We start from the raw sequence: 17,776 nt of genomic DNA, 5'->3' as shown, positions 1-17,776 counted from the left end.
AGAGCTCGAAGAGAACTGTGACTAGCCCAAGATCACCCAGCTGGCTTCATGTGTAGGAGTGGGGAAACAAGCCCAGTTCTCCAGATTAGAGGTCACCGCTCATTTGGAGGAGAGGGGAATCAAACCTGATTCTCCAGAACCCAGGTTCACCTCTCTTAACCACTTCGCCATGCTGCATCTTCCTATAGAGAGCAACAAAAGGTCCTTGGGATGGATTTCCTGGAGCTAGCTACCATTAAATACTAAAGGAAAGGTTCTGTGCAAACACCGGGTAATTACTGACCCATGGGGTGACGTCACATCATGACATTTACTAGGCAGACTATGTTTATAGGGTGGTTTGCTGTTGCCTTCCCCAGTCATCTATACTTTACCCTCAGCAAGCTGGGTACTCGTTTTACCGACCTCGGGAGGATGGAAGGCTGAGTCAACTTTGAGCCGGCTACCTGAAACCAACTTCTGTTGGGATCAAACTCAGGTCATGAGCAGAGCTTTAACTGCAGTACTACAGCTTACCACTCTGCACCATGGGCTCCTTAAATATGTTAATTTAAATTAATATTTTAAATATTACTCAGCCTAATATGATTAAGAGATGTTAGGAACTTTAATAATTATAGCACTTATTTTTTACAGTAATTGTAGGCTTAATTTTCACATGCCTCTACATTGGTCTTGCATAATAAAAAGAAGTATTTCTTTTTTCAATAAAAGATAAAAGTCACTGCAGGTTTGGGTCCGGTTTGCTGGTTATAGTTCAAAGAACCAAACACAAACATACTTGTTCGTATTATCAGATTTAAAGAAAATCAGGAAAGAAAATTCCAAGACCACGGTTACACAGCCCGGATAACCTACAAGAACCAATGAACTCTGACCGTGAAAGCCTTCGACAATATCAGATTTAAAGGTTGATAAACAGCCTTTAATAGATGAATCCTGGGGAACTGTACGACTAAATAGTTTGAATAGGCAAAGTCCTTTTAAACATGGTTAGTCCAGATTCTCTAATTGGATGTGGGAATGATAGTATCCTATCACACAGGGATTAGTATCCCATTACATGGTTTACTTTTTAAAGAAAGGCGAATGAAGTTTATTCAGAAAACAAGCAAAAATACTAAGAAGAAGGAAATTGTGCGGAGTCAGGTTTTTAAAAGTGTGTGCCCAGGGGAGGAGGGAATCTCTCGCAGGCAGGTTTATAACATTTAAATATAGCATCCTGCTGCAATTTAGTTACAGGCTGGATCTAGCAAACCCTGCTGGAATACTGGAAAACTCAATTTCCCAGACAGGGGAATTTAAGCAAAGATCGGATATCTCTCCAGATCTTTAATCCAACCTCCAGTTTACAAATCTGGTTCCCTGTAGAAGTGAAACAATTGTCTTGCTTGCAAAACACGGCACCTGGATACCACACAAAGGCTGCAATCCTCAGAACACTTTCTGGAGAGTAAGCCCCATTGACTAAAATGGGCCTTGCGTCTGAGTAGACCTATTTATGATGGCTCCCAGAAGCTCACTTCCATTTTGCACGGTTACTGACAAATCAAGGCCAGAGACAATGATCCACCTGTAAACCCTCCAGTACAGAACTGTTGCACAAACTATATAGCCCAGATTTTTATATACCGTTGAAGGAGGAGAGGATTACAGCTTCCACTGCAGCATTCTGAACCACTATTTAGCAATCTGTTCAACAAAAGGGTAGCAAAAGGGAAGGACCGTAGCTCAGTGGTAGAGCATCTGCTTGGCATGCAGAAGGTCCCAGGTTCAATCCCCGGCATCTCCAGTTAAAGGGACTAGGCACGTAGGTGATGCGAAAGACCCCTGCCTGAGACCCTGGAGAGCCGCTGCCGGTCTGAGTAGACAATACTGACTTTGATGGACCAGGGGTCTGATTCAGTAGAAGGCAGCTTCATGTGTTCATGGGGGTGCAATTCTCAGGAAGGGGAGAGATGATGTGGTACCGTAAGAGTCTGCCATCCAAAGCTGCCATTTCCCCCAGGGGTAATGAACTTTGTAGTGTGGAGATCCATTGGAATTCCAGGAGAACTCCAGGCCCCATCTGGAGGCTGGCAACCCTAAGTAGCAATGGAGTGCATTACAGGCCCTCCTAGTCTTCTCAGCCTCAAACTTCACTATTGTTTCCCTACAATGCAGGGCTAATAAGACTGGGCTACACTGCAGAGTTATTGTCTGTCTGCTTCTCTTTCTCAGCCGCAGCCGACTCCTTCCAGCAACAGGGGACGGTAACTAACCAGAACTGTATTTGCTGGGCAGTTCTGTTTTTTATTAAAGCCAGGAGCAAAAAACCTAATTAAATACATCCCCCCACCCCTCCCGAAAGAAGAACAGTTGGTTTTAATAAGCTGACTTTCTCTACCACTTAAGGGAGAATCATACCGGCTTGCAATCACCTTCCCTTCCCCTCCCCACAACAGACACCTGGTGAGGTAGGTGGGGCTGAGAGAGCTGTGACTAGCCCAAGGTCACCCATCTGGCTTCATGTGGAGGAGTGGGGAATCAAACCCGGTTCTCCAGATCAGAGTCCACCACTCCAGACCACTGCTCTTAACCACTACATCGTGTCGGCCGCCTGCTTTTGCGTCTACTATTTCTTGAAAGGGCTGTTACATGCTGCTGCCCGAATCAATAAAAACCAAGCGAAGAGCATTTAACACCTGCCTTCCATATACTTTTACTGGGAGGGGAAGAGATCCGTTGCAATCTGCCCAATCACACTTCGATTTCAAATCCTGGGTTTGTTCATTATTTTCCAACCCCCTCTCCACCTGTCACACATAAGGTCCGCTGCTTAAAGTTGGGTCATGGCAACTAGATTATTATTTTTAATTTTTCTGTTAATATTTAGTGAATTTTAGTTTCTTAAATATTAGTCAAGAATTTTAACCAGGCATTGTCTTTTTTAAAATCTATGTAATCTTTTATCTCATGTATAGGTGATACAAATGTTTAACTGGCATATGCCGAACTAATAAATCTGATTCTGATTCTGAACCCATTCTCCACCCAGAGACGGAAACATCGGCAAGCCAAGCCTTCCCGCCCCCCTCCAACCAAAGGAATCCGCTGTCAAATTCGGTTTGCTGCGTGAGCGAAAGGCAGCTCCAGCTGTCATTAGATCCTGGGGATCTTCGCACTCCTGGTCAATCAGGAGTGATGAAAGGCTACACCTGTGGACACCAGCATCCTTATGGATGGAAAAAGACTACAATTCCCAGGCGCCTGTTTGCAGAAGCCACTGGCATAAGAAAGACGCTGAGCTGGCTAGTGGGGAAAGGCAGGGTGCAAGTTCTGATAGGTGGAAGAGACAGAGGCTCTTTGGTTTGAGTAGCTTCGCCTGGTAGTATCTTCTGCTCCTTGTCTTCGCTGAGGTTGCTTGGAGATTGGGACAAGCTGCTGTTAGACCCCTGCTGTTTGCCTAGCTAAGTAGAGTGGACACGGTGAGTGTGTTGTAGCATTGCCTAGCGGTGGACCCGAATCCGCTTACTTTCCTCGTAGTGATAAATAAGCGAGTTTGCTCCTATTTGCTTAGGACTCAATAATGGCCATTTATGCAAGGTCAATTTTTTATAACATTTTTTATTGTTTTTTATATTACAGTAGTTTCCATCATTCATTAAGATGATTATATGATATAAACAATATTTCTCTATTCTATATAACTAATTAATACATATATTTACGTTGACTTCCCCTCTCTCCTCCTCTATCTTTTTGATAACTTTATTGTCACCTTTGCATTTAATTTCTAATTCAATACAATACTTCATATATAAATCGGATTACAATTCTTAAAATCTAAATCATTAACCTAATATTTCTCCCTTAATCAATTGAATTAGAACAAAACATAACCTTCAATACTTCCCAATTTAAATTCATTTTGACAATATATTGTCCATGCCTCCCATTCTCCCACAAATTCTGCATTCTCCTTTTGATTTACTAATGCCGTACGTTTAGCCATTTCTCCTAGTTCCAACATTTTATTTATCCAGTCCATCTTATCCAGTATCTCTGAAAGTTTCCATTTTGCTGCATAAACCAATCTTGCAGCTGTAGTGGCATATGCAAGGTCAATTTTGATGCTCGTTCAAAGCTCTTCTTTTTTTAAATGCAACCTTTAAAATGCCTATTCACGGTCCCACAAAAGGAGAAATTCTGCCCCCCCCCACTCGCCTGCTCCTTCATTCCTTCCATTAGCAACCCCCGGCTGTGATTTTGCATGCTTCCTTGAGGGGATTCTTCGAGGCGGGGCAGAGCAAATACAAAAGGTCGTGTTAAAGGGCCTCTTAAGAAATGCGAAGCAGGTGTGCGCCGGCTTTGCAGTCACTTTCTGATAGACGGTTCAGCGTGGAATAAATAAATATGTAGAGCACTTCAGCCTTGAACGCTCTGCTAATTACCAAGCATAAGGCCATTTATGCATGGGAGGTTTTGTCTTGGATTTGCCACTCTTTAGATGCACATTTTCCCCATCCAAATTTTCAAAACTCAACAATAAGTCCCTATGCAAAGCTTTGAGAATTCAGATGGGGAAAATGTGCATCTAGAGAGCGGCAAATCTAAGGCAAAACCTCCCATGCATAAATGGCCATAAATGACCAATCAAAATGAAGATTTCCTTTCCCGATACAAATAGCTGGAAAGTGCCAAGTGAGGCTTTTATGAATGGTTACTGTGCTTCTGAAGTAGGGTTGCCAGGTCCCCCTTTGCTACCGGCGGGAGGTTTTTGGAGCGGAGCCTGAAGAGGGCGGGGTTTTGGGAGGGACTTCAATGCCATAGAGTCCAATTGCCAAAGCAGCCATTTTCTCCAGGTGATCACTATTGGCTGGAGATCGGTTGTAACAGCAGGAGATCTCCAGCTAGTACCAGGAGGTTGGCAACCCTATTCTGAAGAATATATAGAACTGTTGTATAGCAACGTCATGGGCTGTACCTTTAATACTGAATACTGCATGCATATATTTGTCCTTTATAGCTATGCTTTATTATATGTGTTACAATGGAACAGTCTGTCTCCCCCTCTGTTTAATTGTTATGTTGGTTTAATTTCATGCGGGGGGGAGTTCCTGCTTATTGAGTTATGTTTGTGACTTGGCATTGTAGGTTGCGTTAACCGCCTTGCTCTGAAGCCCCTGGCTCCCACCCCATGTATCTTTTTTGCTAATAAATGAATGTTCTCAACACGCCCACCTCTGCTGCAGGAACCTATGCAAAAACCTTATTCCGGACATACAAGCAAAAGGGAACATCCCAATGTATATATCTCCATCATTTTTAATTAGGGTTGCAGGGTCTCTCTTCACCGCTGGTGGTAGGTTTTTGGAGTGGAGCCTGAGATGGGCGGGGTTTGGGGAGGGGAGGGACTTCAATCCCATAGAGTCCAATTGCCAAAGCAGCCATTTACTCCAGGTGAACTGATCTCTATCGGCTGGAGATCGGTTGTAATAGCAGGAGATCTCCAGCTATTACCTGGAGGATTACAATAATGAGAACCCCTCGACGGACCTCATAGCCTACGGGCTGATTTATGCTAACAACATTGGAGCTGAAGATAGCCTTTGAAACGTGATTTACGACTAGCCACACGTTCTCCTTTTATGTTGGTTCTTTTCCTCGGCTGCACTTCTTGGACTTTATTACCTTATACTTTTGGACTATTGATGTTTGACTTTATGTTTTGGACTGGATATTCCTGTACCCATTGTGGATTGTATTTAGTTTAGAGCACTAACTTGTGCTATATATTTGCTTGCTCCACTGCATGATGTAATGCTTTTCATTTTATTTCATTTATCATTGTGCTTGTTGACTTTATGCCTATAAATATTGTCTGCACATTCAGAAGTGCTTATATGATTTTTGCATAGTTGCATGCTCATTGATTGCATTATTATTTTTTACCCTGTGTGGTGTTATATTCTTGAGCCCTCGTGCTACCATTTTCTTCAACTACATTACCTGGAGGATGGCAACCCTATTTTTGATTGTTTGTATATCCTCACTTTATTTGTATTTGTTTACTTCATTTATACTCTAACTTTTCTACAATGGGGACCCAAAGTAGCTTATGTCCTTTTCCTCTCTTCCATGGATTTGTTTCCCCACTCCTACACATAAGGCCAGCTGGGTGACCTTGGGCTAGTCACACTCTCTCAGCCCCACATACCTCCCAGGGTGTCTGTTGTGGGGAGGGAAAGGTGATTGTCAGCCAGTTTGATTCTTTCTTAAGCAACAGAGAAAGTCGTCATATGAAAACCAACTCTTCTTCTTTTCTTGCTTCTGGTGTGCGCGCGTACATTTGGTAAGCCTATCTGGGCCTTTTTTAAATATAGAGAATCCTTTTTGAAATGCCTTTCTCACTTTCCTTCCAGGGAAGGTGGTCACCCCTTTCAGCCTCCAAACTAGCCTCCAAACTTTCAGCCTCCTCCCAGTTTTACTGCGGTCAACGCTTGGCCTTTCTGACCGCACAGGGGTGCCCAATTGCTTGGTGTCGAATGGACATGGCCGACGAATGTCCCCAAACAAGGCTCCAGCGGGAAGTGATGTGCTCCGTCTGCCTGGAGCTCTTCACGGACCCGTACAGAGTTGACTGTGGACACAGCTTCTGCCGCGCCTGCATTTCCCAGTGCCTGGCGGAGACTTCGGCCGAAGCCACCTGCCCCCAGTGCCGAGTGCCGATTCAGCCCCAGAATTTCACACCAAACAAGGACATGGCCCGCTTTGTCGAAATAGTGAAGCAGATGAGCGGCCCCAGTGTGGTGGAAGCAGGGAGGAAGGATATCTGTGAGGCGCACCAGGAGCCCTTGAAATATTTCTGCAAGACTGATCAAGTCCACATCTGTCCAGTGTGTGACAAATCGGAAAGCCACGAGGGCCATGACACGGTTCCCGTGGAGGCGGCTGCCCAAGAGTTGAAGGTATTATTATTATTATCATTATTATTTTTCTATCCCACTTTCCCCGACAGAGCCAGGCTCAGAGCAGCGAACAGCACTTCAACACACTGTGGCAGCAGCAGTAATTTTAACTGTGATTGCTCTGATTTTTAATGAAAACCATCACGTTTCTGACAGTGCATCTTTGTCTTTAGGGAATATTATTTAGTTGCCTGGATCAGCTGAGGGAAGAGAGAGACAAAGTGATGGACTTCAAGCTAAGCTCGTTGGAAGAACACCATCAGTTAATGGTATGTACACAGGTTACTGGGAGGCAGCTAGGGGGGAGACTGGTGTGCTAAAACAAATCCCTCCAGCCGCACATGGACCTTTCCATTCTGAGCATCTGAAAGTCTTGAGTGAGCTGTCTTTAAGGGAGACTCTCCATGTCCTTGTTAGGCATTTCCTATGCAACTGCCCTGTGAGGAGCGGTTAAAATGCTTAGGGCTGTTTAGCCTGGAAAGAAGGCAATTAAGGGGAGCCATGATAAGAGGTCTATAAAATTATGCACGGTTTGGAGAGAGTGGACAGGGAGAAGCTTTTCTCCGTCTCTCATAGTACTAGAACGGGGGTCATCTGCTGAAGCTGGAGGGTGAGAGATTCAAAACTGATGAAAGGAAATATTTCTTTACACAACACGTAGTTAAACTGCGGAACTCCCTGCCCCAGGATGTGGGGATGGCTGCCAACTTGGCAGGCTTGAAGAGGGGAGTGGACATGTTCATGGAGGAGAGGATAATTCATGACTACTAGTCAAAATGGGTACTAGTCATGATGCATACCTATTCTCTCCAGGATCAGAGGAGCTTGCCCATTATATTAGGTGCTGTGGAACACAGGCAGGATGGTGCTGCTGCAGTCGCCTTGTTTGGGGGCTTCCTAGAGGCACCTGGTTGGCCACTGTGTGAACAGACTGCTGGACTTGATGGGCCTCCATCTGATCCTGAGGGCTTTTCTTATGTTCCATTGTTGATCCTGAAAGGGCCGCTGTAGGACCAGCTCAATGGCCCTTGTGAGAATTTCCAGAAAGGGCAGTTCTGTTAGTCTGCTTCACCCCAAACAGTGGGTGTGGTGATAATTGAAAACCTGTCTGCATTGGTAGCTAGTTTGCTGTCGGGAGTAACTCTCCCTTTTCAAGGCTCTTACATTCTTCTTGCTTTCCCAACTCATTGTCTGTTGGGAGTCATCCACACCCAGTCCTTTATTCTTTGTTCTTCTTCTTATTGGATCTTCATTTAGCAAATGCTATACTAATGCAGCCCTGACCTGGATGGCCCCAGGCTAGCCTGATCTCGTAAGCAGGGTTGGTATTTGGAAGGGAGACCTCCAAGGAATACCAGGGGTGTGATGCGGAGACAGGCAATGGCAAACCACCTCTGAATGTCTCTTGCCTTGAAAACCCTACGGGGTCGTCATAATTCAGCTGTGACTTTATGGCAACCCCCACCCAAAAAAAAATCTAATGCAACATGCCTCTCTTTGGTTTACTCCAGGGGTGTGAAACATACATCCTACGGGCCGGATCCGGCCCCTTGAGAGCCGTTATCCGGCCCAAGAACCAGACGAGGCAGCCACCCCCACCCCAATCCCGAACTGGGATGGTGAGGCATGGCCCAGCCAAACCAAGTGACATTTATGTCACATGCGGCCCGCGTAACAAATGAGCTTGACAGCCCGGTTTACTCGATCTTCCGGCCTCCTTTTTTTCCCCGGGAGAATGAGAGATCTGCCAGCTTTGGGTATTTGACAAAGTAGCTTCAGACTGTTTGGTCAGTTTTTTTTTTTAAAGGTGCCACAAGGCTATTGGGAAGACTGGCATGCTAAACGCTGCCCACGGTGAGGCACAGCAAGTTTAGTTTCCCTTTCCCCTTGCCAGGGCCTCTTTTGAGGGGTTGTCCTGGGTGGACAACTGCCTGGCACCCAAAAATATTAAACCAATAAGGTTTGAAAGAGTTGTATTCAGCTGTCTTCCTGTACGTCTCTCCTGCAGGAAATTGAAGATTGCTTCAGAAGCCGTCATATGGTCATGGAAGCCTCAGACACTCTCTCCTTTCTCGTGGGGAAAGGGGTCCTTAAAGCCTTCATGAACATGAGTCCTTAAAGCCTTCGTGAAGCTTGGAAGTATCCATTAACCTTCCTCTTCCTCAAGGATGGTGTGTTTTGCATGCCTTTGGGGATGCCTTTGGGTGTGTTTTGCATGCCCCACGTTGGCACCCTTGACCCATGCCCTGCCTACATCAAGATGAGAACCCACCAGAGCTTCCCCATTAAGGGTTGCCAACCTCCAGGTGGGACCTGGCGTTTTCCTGGAATTAAAACTGATCTCTAGACTGCAGAGATCCCTTTCCCTGGAGGAAACAGCAGTGTCACAAGGTGGACTGTATGTGATAAAGTTTGTTGTTTGCGGCCAAAGGCCATCACAATCCACCATACAAAACATTAAAATAACATTGAAACGACATAAAATCACATTGAAATAACTTTAAAACAGTCTGACCCCCAAGAAACTAGTATTTAAATATGTTAAGTTCCCTGATTAAAAACAGCTTTAGCTCGGATTTTCTTAGCTGCTGAAGCAAAGGGTGACACTTGGTAGGAAACGCCAGGATTGGCGTCTGATAGGAGAATGAGCAGCTTCTCTGGATCTGGAGAAATATTTAGGCCCTTTAGAATCGCTCCGGGGAATTTAAGTCTGGGCTCTTTGTAAATAAGGTGTAATGAGTTAGGTCCCCTGGAGCAGCTCCACAAATACATAGACGAGAGGCCCTTGGTGTTCAGGAGTAATGTCCAGCTATCCAAGCTTTTGGCATGGTTTGAATCCGGAGGAGGTAAAAGCTATTCTGAGGTTATGAAAGGGATACTGACCAGGTATGATGCTCTGACATGATCCCTTTTAAACTGTTTATACCATGGTGAGAATTTGGACTGGGAGATGGTTTGCCTGTCTGATGCAACATCACAATCCCAAATGTTGGTTCCTGCTATGGGAAAGGTGGACTGTATGGTAGACTATAGATTCTAGGTGAAATTCCTCCCCGCATTTCCCCCTCCACAGGCAGCAACCTCAAATCTCGAGGCATTTCCCAGGCCAGAGCTGGCAACCCGCGTCTCTGTACTGCAGCTCCCACCCTCCCTCCCTTTTAACTTTCTCAAAACCTTGTTCTTGGTCTGACCCGTGGCTTATCGGCGAGTCCCACGTTTGACCTTCTTTCCCGTTGGCCCTTTCGTAGCTGAAAATGGCAGAAGGGAAGGACAAAATAATGACCAGCTTCCTGGTGCTGCGGGAATTTCTGGTGGATGCGGAAATCCTCGTGTGTAATGAGGTGAGCAGGTTGATCAACGAGATCGTGAGGACGCAGGAGGGGAACATGAGGCGAGGTCAGGAGAAGCTCACTTCTTTCAACCACATCCTTGAGAGGATGGAAGAGATGTGTCGGTTGCCGGAAGAGGAACTCATGCAGGTAAAGAGAGGGAGAAATGGCGCAGGCTGTCCTCTGGGAAATGGTGCCCCCTGCCCCCAAAACATTTGTGCTTCGGGGGGGGGGTCTTCTTTAATAAGTAAAAGAGACATATGCATAGATGAGAGGTGTGTGAACATCTCTCCTAGTGTTGACATACTGGGGTTCAGCTAGTCATTGGCCATTTTTGCGTGGTCGATTTTGATGCTCCCTCAAAGCTCTTTTTTAAAATGCGGCTTTAAAACTGCCTTTTCATGGTCCTGACGCAAAAGAAGTTCCCCTCCCCCCCACTCACCTGCTCCTTTGTTCCTTTTTGCATAGCTATTAGCATATGCATAGCTAACGCGCCTCTGTTGTTTCGCATTGTTCCTTGAGAGGGATTTTTCACGGCAAACACCCAAGATCGCGTTAAATGGGCTCTTCGGTCATGCAAAGCAGGTATGCACCTGCTAAAATAAAATATATATATATATGGGGCAATTCAGCCTGGAACGCGCTGCTAATTACCATGCAAAAATGGCCATTGTGTTACTTGACTAGTATAATAATTACTAGAATGGCACAATGGGACCACCTGCAAACACACAGTTTTGCTCAGGGGACTCCCCAGGTATGTTAAAAAATTAATTGAGGATGGAAATTAACTGAAGGAACTTGCCCTGATGAGTACTGAGCGTTCTCCAGGAGACATGGAACCATGTCAGCGGTGGAGGATAAGGAGGCAGGAGGAGAGGCAGAGAGAGACGCTGGCCTGCTGTGATATCACAGAAGGGGGATTTCCGAATTGCTTATCTTCTGAAGTGCATATAAAACTTCATTTATGGGGAAAACATATATTCTTTCCCACACATGCAATTCCTAGCAGCACCCCACCCCCCCAAGCTTGTAGTTCTGAATAGAAAAGGCACACCACTCTTTTTGTTTTACATATATTGTAGGCATGTCCAGTCTTGGAAGAGGCATTCCTTCTGCGTCAGAGAGAAAAGGGACTGTGTTAAGAGGCATTCCCTCTGCGTCAGAGAGAAAGGGGATGGCATTCTCTTTAAGTCCACTTGGCAGCCCTGGGCAATCCCCTGGGTGCCAGAGGTGGAGGGGTGCCAACCAGCCACTCTATCCCAGGAGGCACCCCAGCCCCATTGGGCAGCCAGGTCCCTCCCTCATGGGGGGGGGGGTAGGGGTGTGTAGGATGGGCCTGGTCTTCTCCCTACTCCTCCTCCCCACCTTGCCTGACTGTGGGGGCATCGAAGAGGCAGCTGGTGGCTTCCTGGCACATAACTGGGGGGCAAGGAAGACGGGCATTGCTGTGCCCGGCTGCTGGGGGGGGGGAACAAGAAGCTTCTCACCACAGCGAGGAGGGTGTGTGCTGATATCCAGCATGGTGTAGTGGTTAAGAGCGGTGGTTAGGAGCAGTGGAGAACCGGGTTTGATTCCCCACTCCTCCACATGAAGCCAGCTGGGTGACATTGGGCCAGTCACAGCTCTCCCAGCCCCACCTACCTCACAGGGTGTCCGTTGTGGGGAGGGGAAGGGGATTGTAAGCCGGTTTGATTCTTCCTTAAGCGGTAGAGAAAGTCTCCATATAAACAGCAACTCTTCTTTCCAACTCCCTGTGGCCCGGGGGGGTGGGCAGCTTGGGTGCCCAGAATCCTTGGGCTGGCCCTGCTTTTAGTCTCTGCCCGTTCCGCTGTAGGGTTTGCGCACCCTTGTATTTAAAGAATTAAAAAGCCATATTGGCATCTTGAGCATTACATGTACCCTAAAAATAGCCCGAGCATCTTTTCATACAAGTTGTCAAGGGGGGGGGGGGGAGAGAGAGAGAGGTCTTCGGTGAATCCTAAGCAGCAGCATCTTTCCTCTTCCTTTTTAGCAAGCTGGTAGTAACTGGCAGAGGTAAGTGGATTCTGTGTCCCCCCCCCCCTTTGTGCTTCATCCTTATCGGGAAGTCTTTTTTGTTTGTTTTAAATAGCATCCAGAGAACATCCCCCTGAGCTGGAGTCGGTGGTCTTGTAGAGCTGCCGTTTGGCACAGAGATCTTCCCTTCGTGTTAGGAAGATCTTTGATACCGTCGCTACGCTGATAAGAGTAGCTGTTTGCAAATGCAAGAGTGGCTTTGGTCTAGATAGAATACCGACTCCACAGTAGAGGTTAAGAGCGGTGGTTTGGAGCGGTGGGCTCTGATCTGGAGAACCGGGTTCGATTCCCCACTCCTCCGCATGAGCGGCGGAGGCTAATCTGGTGAACTGGATTTGTTTCCCCGTTCCAACACATGAAGCCTGCTGGGAGGTCTTGGGCTAGTCACACTCTCTCAGCCTCACCTACCTGTGGGGGGGAAGGGAAGGTGATTGTAAGCTGGTTTGATTCTCCCTTAAGTGGTAGAGAAAGTTGGCATATAAAAACCAACTCTACTTCTTCAAGGGCTGAATGGTCCAAGACCTCAGTCGAACAGGAAGTGTGAGGGTACACGAAGCCAGCTGGGTGACCTTGGGCTAGTCACAGCTCTCTCAGCCTCACCTACCTCACAGTGTGTCTGTTGTGGGGAGGGGAAGGGCAGGTGATGGTAAGACGGTTTGAGTCTCCCTTAAGTGGTAGAGAAAGTCAGCATATAAAAACCAACTCTTTTTCTAAATATTGGTTTTTCCTGCAGGTGGGTGAGGGAGACATTTGACAGACCTGTGGCATACTCCCCTGCGCTGAAATGGAAAGTATGGGAGCTGTGCGATATTCATAACTTTCTGGAGAATGCCATCAGTCAACTCCGAGGTAAGGAAGGAGGAGCGGCAGCTGGCCGGTGGTTAAAGTGTCAGACTAGCATCTGGGAAACCCGGGTTCCAATCCCCTTGGAAGTTTGCTGGATGACCTGGGGCCAGTCACACGCTCTCAGCTTAACCTGCCTCACAGGGTTGTTGTGAGGATAACATTGAAGGGAGGGGAATGATGTCAGCCACTTTGGATCCCCATTGGGGAAAAAGGCTGGGTATTAAAGCAAAATTTTAAAAATTAAATAAATAAAAATAAGACTTGCCGGTATGATTAGTGCTGGAAATGGTATCGCTCTGAAATCTGGAGTAATAAGCTTACAATGCCCTGACCTGGACGGCCCAGGCTAGCTCGATCTCATCAGATCTCAGGAGCTAAGCAGGGTTGGCCCTGGTTAGTATTTGGGTCAGAGACCACCTAGGAAGTCCAGGGTTGCTATGCAGAGGCAGGAAATGGCAAATGAGGGGACACATGATAGAGGTCTATAGAATTATGCATGTTATGGAGAGAGTGGACAGGGAGACTCTTTTTCTCCCTCTCCCATAATACTAGAACGCCGGGTCATCTGCTGAAGCTGGAGGGTGAGAGATTCAAAACAGATAAAAGGAAGTATTTTTTCACACCAAGCATAGTTAAATTGTGGAACTCCCTGTCCCAATATGGGGTGATGGCTGCCAACTTGGAAGGCTTTAAGAGGGGAGTGGACATGTTCATGGAGGAAAGGGGTATTCATGGCTACTAGTTAAAATGGATACTTGTCATGATGCATACCTATTCTCTCCAGGATCAGAGGAGCAAGCCTATTATCTTAAGTGCTGTGGCACACAGGCAGGACAATGCTGCTGCAGTCGTCTTGTTTGTGGGCTTCTTAGAGCCACCTGGTTGGCCACTGTGTGAACAGACTGCTGGACTTGATGGGCCTTGGTCTGATCCAGCAGGGCTTTTCTTATGTTCTTAAACCATCTCTGAACATCTCTGCCTTGAAAACACTACAGGGTCAGCTGTGACTTTATGGCACTTTCCGCCCCCAATAGCAGCTGGGCCAATGAACGGTGGATATCCACAAGCAAGAATCTGTTGTGTTCCCACCCCCCCCCCACCAGCAAAAGGTTAGAAACAGATTGTTCCCACAGCCTCAGCATGGGATTATTTCGACGGTTCTCCCCCATGCCCTGCGTTTTGGACTCATCAGACCTCAGAACACCAGAAAATTTAAAACAAATTGTGTAATAATCAGACAAATTGTAATAGTGATCAAACTGGGGAGTAGCAGGCAGGAGACTCGAGGAGAAAAGAATCGCCCGTTCTCCAATTAATGGAAACGTGGGTCACTGAAAAAAGCTGAGCAGCCCCACCCATCTCCTCTTGTTCCTGGCCATTTTAATATCCTGACCTGCGCCTGGTGGCTACCAGCCCCGCCTCCCATAATAGCAATTTTATTTCCTTTCCTTTATTCTGTTCTTTATGCTCGCGGACCAACAGGTCAAGAGCAGAACAAATTCAATAAATTCAATAACACAAAAATAGCCAAACGTACAGAAATAACAATATCTGGGCAGTACAGTCAAAAGGAAGTATCCTTAAAAACCATAGATAAAATTTTTGTCCGGGCAAGACTTTCCAATTTGTTGAAAGAAAGATCGTTGGGTGAATTTTGGAAAGAATGGGAACCGTATTGTGAGTATGCTAAATTAAAAATATAAAGTAATAGACAGAGGTAACAGGAAATTTCAATATTGTATAGCAGAATAATCAATATAGGTAGAAAGAAGAATTGAAGTAAGAAATAGATATGTTTAGGGTAGGAAACAGAAAATAGATACAGCAAATATAGAAAAGGCGATAAAATACCGAATCACCGAGAAGATGGAACACACTGGATGTATGAGAATGAATGCAAGTTGCATGTTTTTTTAATGTTATCTTATACATTTTTAATAAAAATATTATTATTTTTTTGCCACGGCGAGGGTTACATTTGGATCAGTATCAGCCAATAGCTTTGCAACTCTCTTGCTTTAGGGCAGGCCCCCACCTCTGAATGTATTACTGTGATCCATTTGTCTCTGGCGAGATCATGCTTTTTATAATCAACCCCCCCAAAAAAGTCAAAGTGTCCAAAGATAATAACAATTAAGTGCTATCAAGCTGCACCCGACTTACGGCGACCCCTCAAGGGGTTTCCAAGGCAATGGGGGAGCAGAGGTTGATTTGCTGTTGTATGCCTTCGCGTAGCTGCCCTGGTCGTCCCATCGAAGCACTAACCGAAGTTCACCCTCCTTATCTTCCGAAACCGATGAGCTTAAGCTCGTCTGAGCTATTCGGAGCGTAGATTTCTAGGGAGGCTCATACCGAAGTGACACGGCCCCTCCTCCCGGACCATTTAGTCTAAAACTTCACAGGAGGCTGGAATAGCGAGCACACGAATGAAATGTAGCCAGCCGATAGTTGTGATGTGAAGTGTTCTTTTGGGGTCTGCTTACGAGAGCCAGCTTGTTATAGTGGTTAAGAGCGGTGGACACTGATCTGGTGAACCGGGTTTGATTCCCCACTCCTCCACATGAGCGGCGGAGGCTAATCTGGTGAACTGGGTTGGTTTCCCCACTCCTACCCATGAAGCCAGCTGGGAGACGTTGGGCTAGTCACAGCTCTCTCAGCCCCACCTGCCCCCCAGGGTGTCTGTTGAGGGGGAGGGGATTGTAAGCCAGTTTGATTCTTCCTTAAGTGGTAGGGAAAGTTGGCATATAAAAAACCAACTCTTCTTCTCCTTCTTAATTGCTGTTTTCCCCTCTTTACTTTTGCAGTTCTGTTTGACTCTGGATATCGGCTGCAATACCAGAAAGGTAATTTTGTGTGAAGCTGCCTTTATGCCTGCTGTTGGTTTGCCTAAGTCAGTAGAATTATAGAGTTGGAAGGGACTACCAGGGTCATCTAGTCCAACCCCCTGCACAATGCAGGACATTCACAGCTACCTCCCCCACACACCCCAGTGACCCCTACTCCATGCCCAGAAAATGGCCAAGATGCCCTCCCTCTCATGAACTGCCTAAGTTCATAGGATCAGATTGTTGACGGATGGCCATCTAGCTTCTGCTTAAAAACCTCCAGGGAAGGAGCACCTCCCGAGGAAGCCTGTTCCACTGAGGGACCGCTATGTTAGGAAATTCTTCCCAATGTCTAGATGGAAACTCTTCTGATTTAATTTCAACCTGTTGGTTCTGGTCCGACCTTCTGGAGCAACAGAAAACAACTCAGCACCATCCTCTATATGACAGCCCTTCAGGTACTTGAAGATGGTTATCATATCCCCTCTCAGTCTTCTTCTTTTCAGGCTGAACATACCCAGCTCTTTCAACCTTTCCTCATAGGACTTGGTCTCCAGATCCCTCACCATCTTTGTCTAGCTGTGACTGTCAGGGGGTCTCGGGTAGAGAGAGGCTTCTTGGGCTAAAGGAAAGCACAGGTTATCAGAACAGGTTGCAGTGCTGAAACCTGCGGAGTCTTTTCTTTATTATTTTATTACATTTCTACCCTGCCCTCCCCAGCCAGAGGCTGGGCTCAGGGTGGCTCACAGAAATAACCGCATATAATAAAAGCAGAATAGAAGCATGAAAAACGACATTAAAACAGCCCAGCGCGTTCCAATAAATAAGGACAAAGATGTCCAGTGGTGCTATAAAAGTATGAGACCCAGTATGGTGTAGCAGTTAAGAGTGGTGGTGGTTTGGAGCGGTGGACTCTGATCTGGAGAACTGGGTTTGATTCCCTACTCCCCCACATGAGCGGTGAAGGCTAATCTGGTGAACCAGGTTGGTTTCCCCACTCCTACACATAAGGCCAGCTGGGTGACCTTGGGCTAGTCACAACTCTCATCCCCACCTACCTCACAGGGTGTCTATTGTGGGGAGGGGAAGGGCAGGTGATTGTAAGCCGGTTTGAGTCACCCTTAAGTGGTAGAGAAAGTTGGCTTACAAAAACCACCTCTTCTTTTTTGATGACATGCAGCTTCAGAAAAGGTGTGTATTCTCACGGCAAGCATAGATCCTGCTAACTATCCCCCCTCCTTCTTCTACAGTAAATGTGACTTTGGATCCTGCTACAGCATATCCCAAGCTCTTACTGTCTGGGGACTGTAGAACGGTGAAATGGGATGACCAATCTCAGGACATGCCCGACAATCCACTGAGGTTCGACTCCTGTTATTGTGTGCTGGGATGCGAAGGGTACAGCTCTGGCAGGCTTTATTGGGATGTCGACGTGGGGACAGAGGGCAACTGGGCCATCGGAGTGGCCAAGGAGTCTTCAGAGCGCAAGGGGGAACTAGTTCTGAACTCTGAGAACGGGATCTACGCCATCGGGAAGTGCGGGGATACCTACTGGGCTTTTGAAGAGATTAACGTCACTTTCCCGTGGAAACCTCTGAAGCCTGTGAGAATCAGAGTCTTCCTGGACTACGTCGGGGCGGGTGTGACGTTCTTCAACGCCGACCACGCAGTAGAGCTTTTTGAGTTCAGAGAAAATTCCTTTGGCAATGAGAGGCTTTACCCCTTCTTCTGGCTCCAGAAGGGCAGCCAGCTCAAAATCCATCCTTAG

General features: G+C 46.6%; 1 protein-coding gene across 1 annotated transcript; it reads left to right on the top strand.

Moving 5' to 3' along the window:
- Positions 1 to 6,533: 6,533 nt before the first annotated feature.
- Positions 6,534 to 17,776, top strand: LOC130491275 (E3 ubiquitin-protein ligase TRIM7-like). The gene is made up of 7 exons (XM_056864987.1): positions 6,534 to 6,950; positions 8,462 to 8,569; positions 10,199 to 10,429; positions 12,294 to 12,316; positions 13,071 to 13,186; positions 15,988 to 16,026; positions 17,259 to 17,776. The coding sequence occupies exons 1-7, from the start codon at positions 6,534 to 6,536 to the stop codon at positions 17,774 to 17,776; spliced, it is 1,452 nt and encodes a 483-aa protein (XP_056720965.1).

This window comes from Euleptes europaea, chromosome 19, assembly GCF_029931775.1.
Source record: "Euleptes europaea isolate rEulEur1 chromosome 19, rEulEur1.hap1, whole genome shotgun sequence".
NCBI lineage: Eukaryota > Metazoa > Chordata > Lepidosauria > Squamata > Sphaerodactylidae > Euleptes > Euleptes europaea.
The sequence above is the reverse complement of the archived record's forward strand: the minus strand, read 5'-3'. Positions and strand labels throughout refer to the sequence as shown.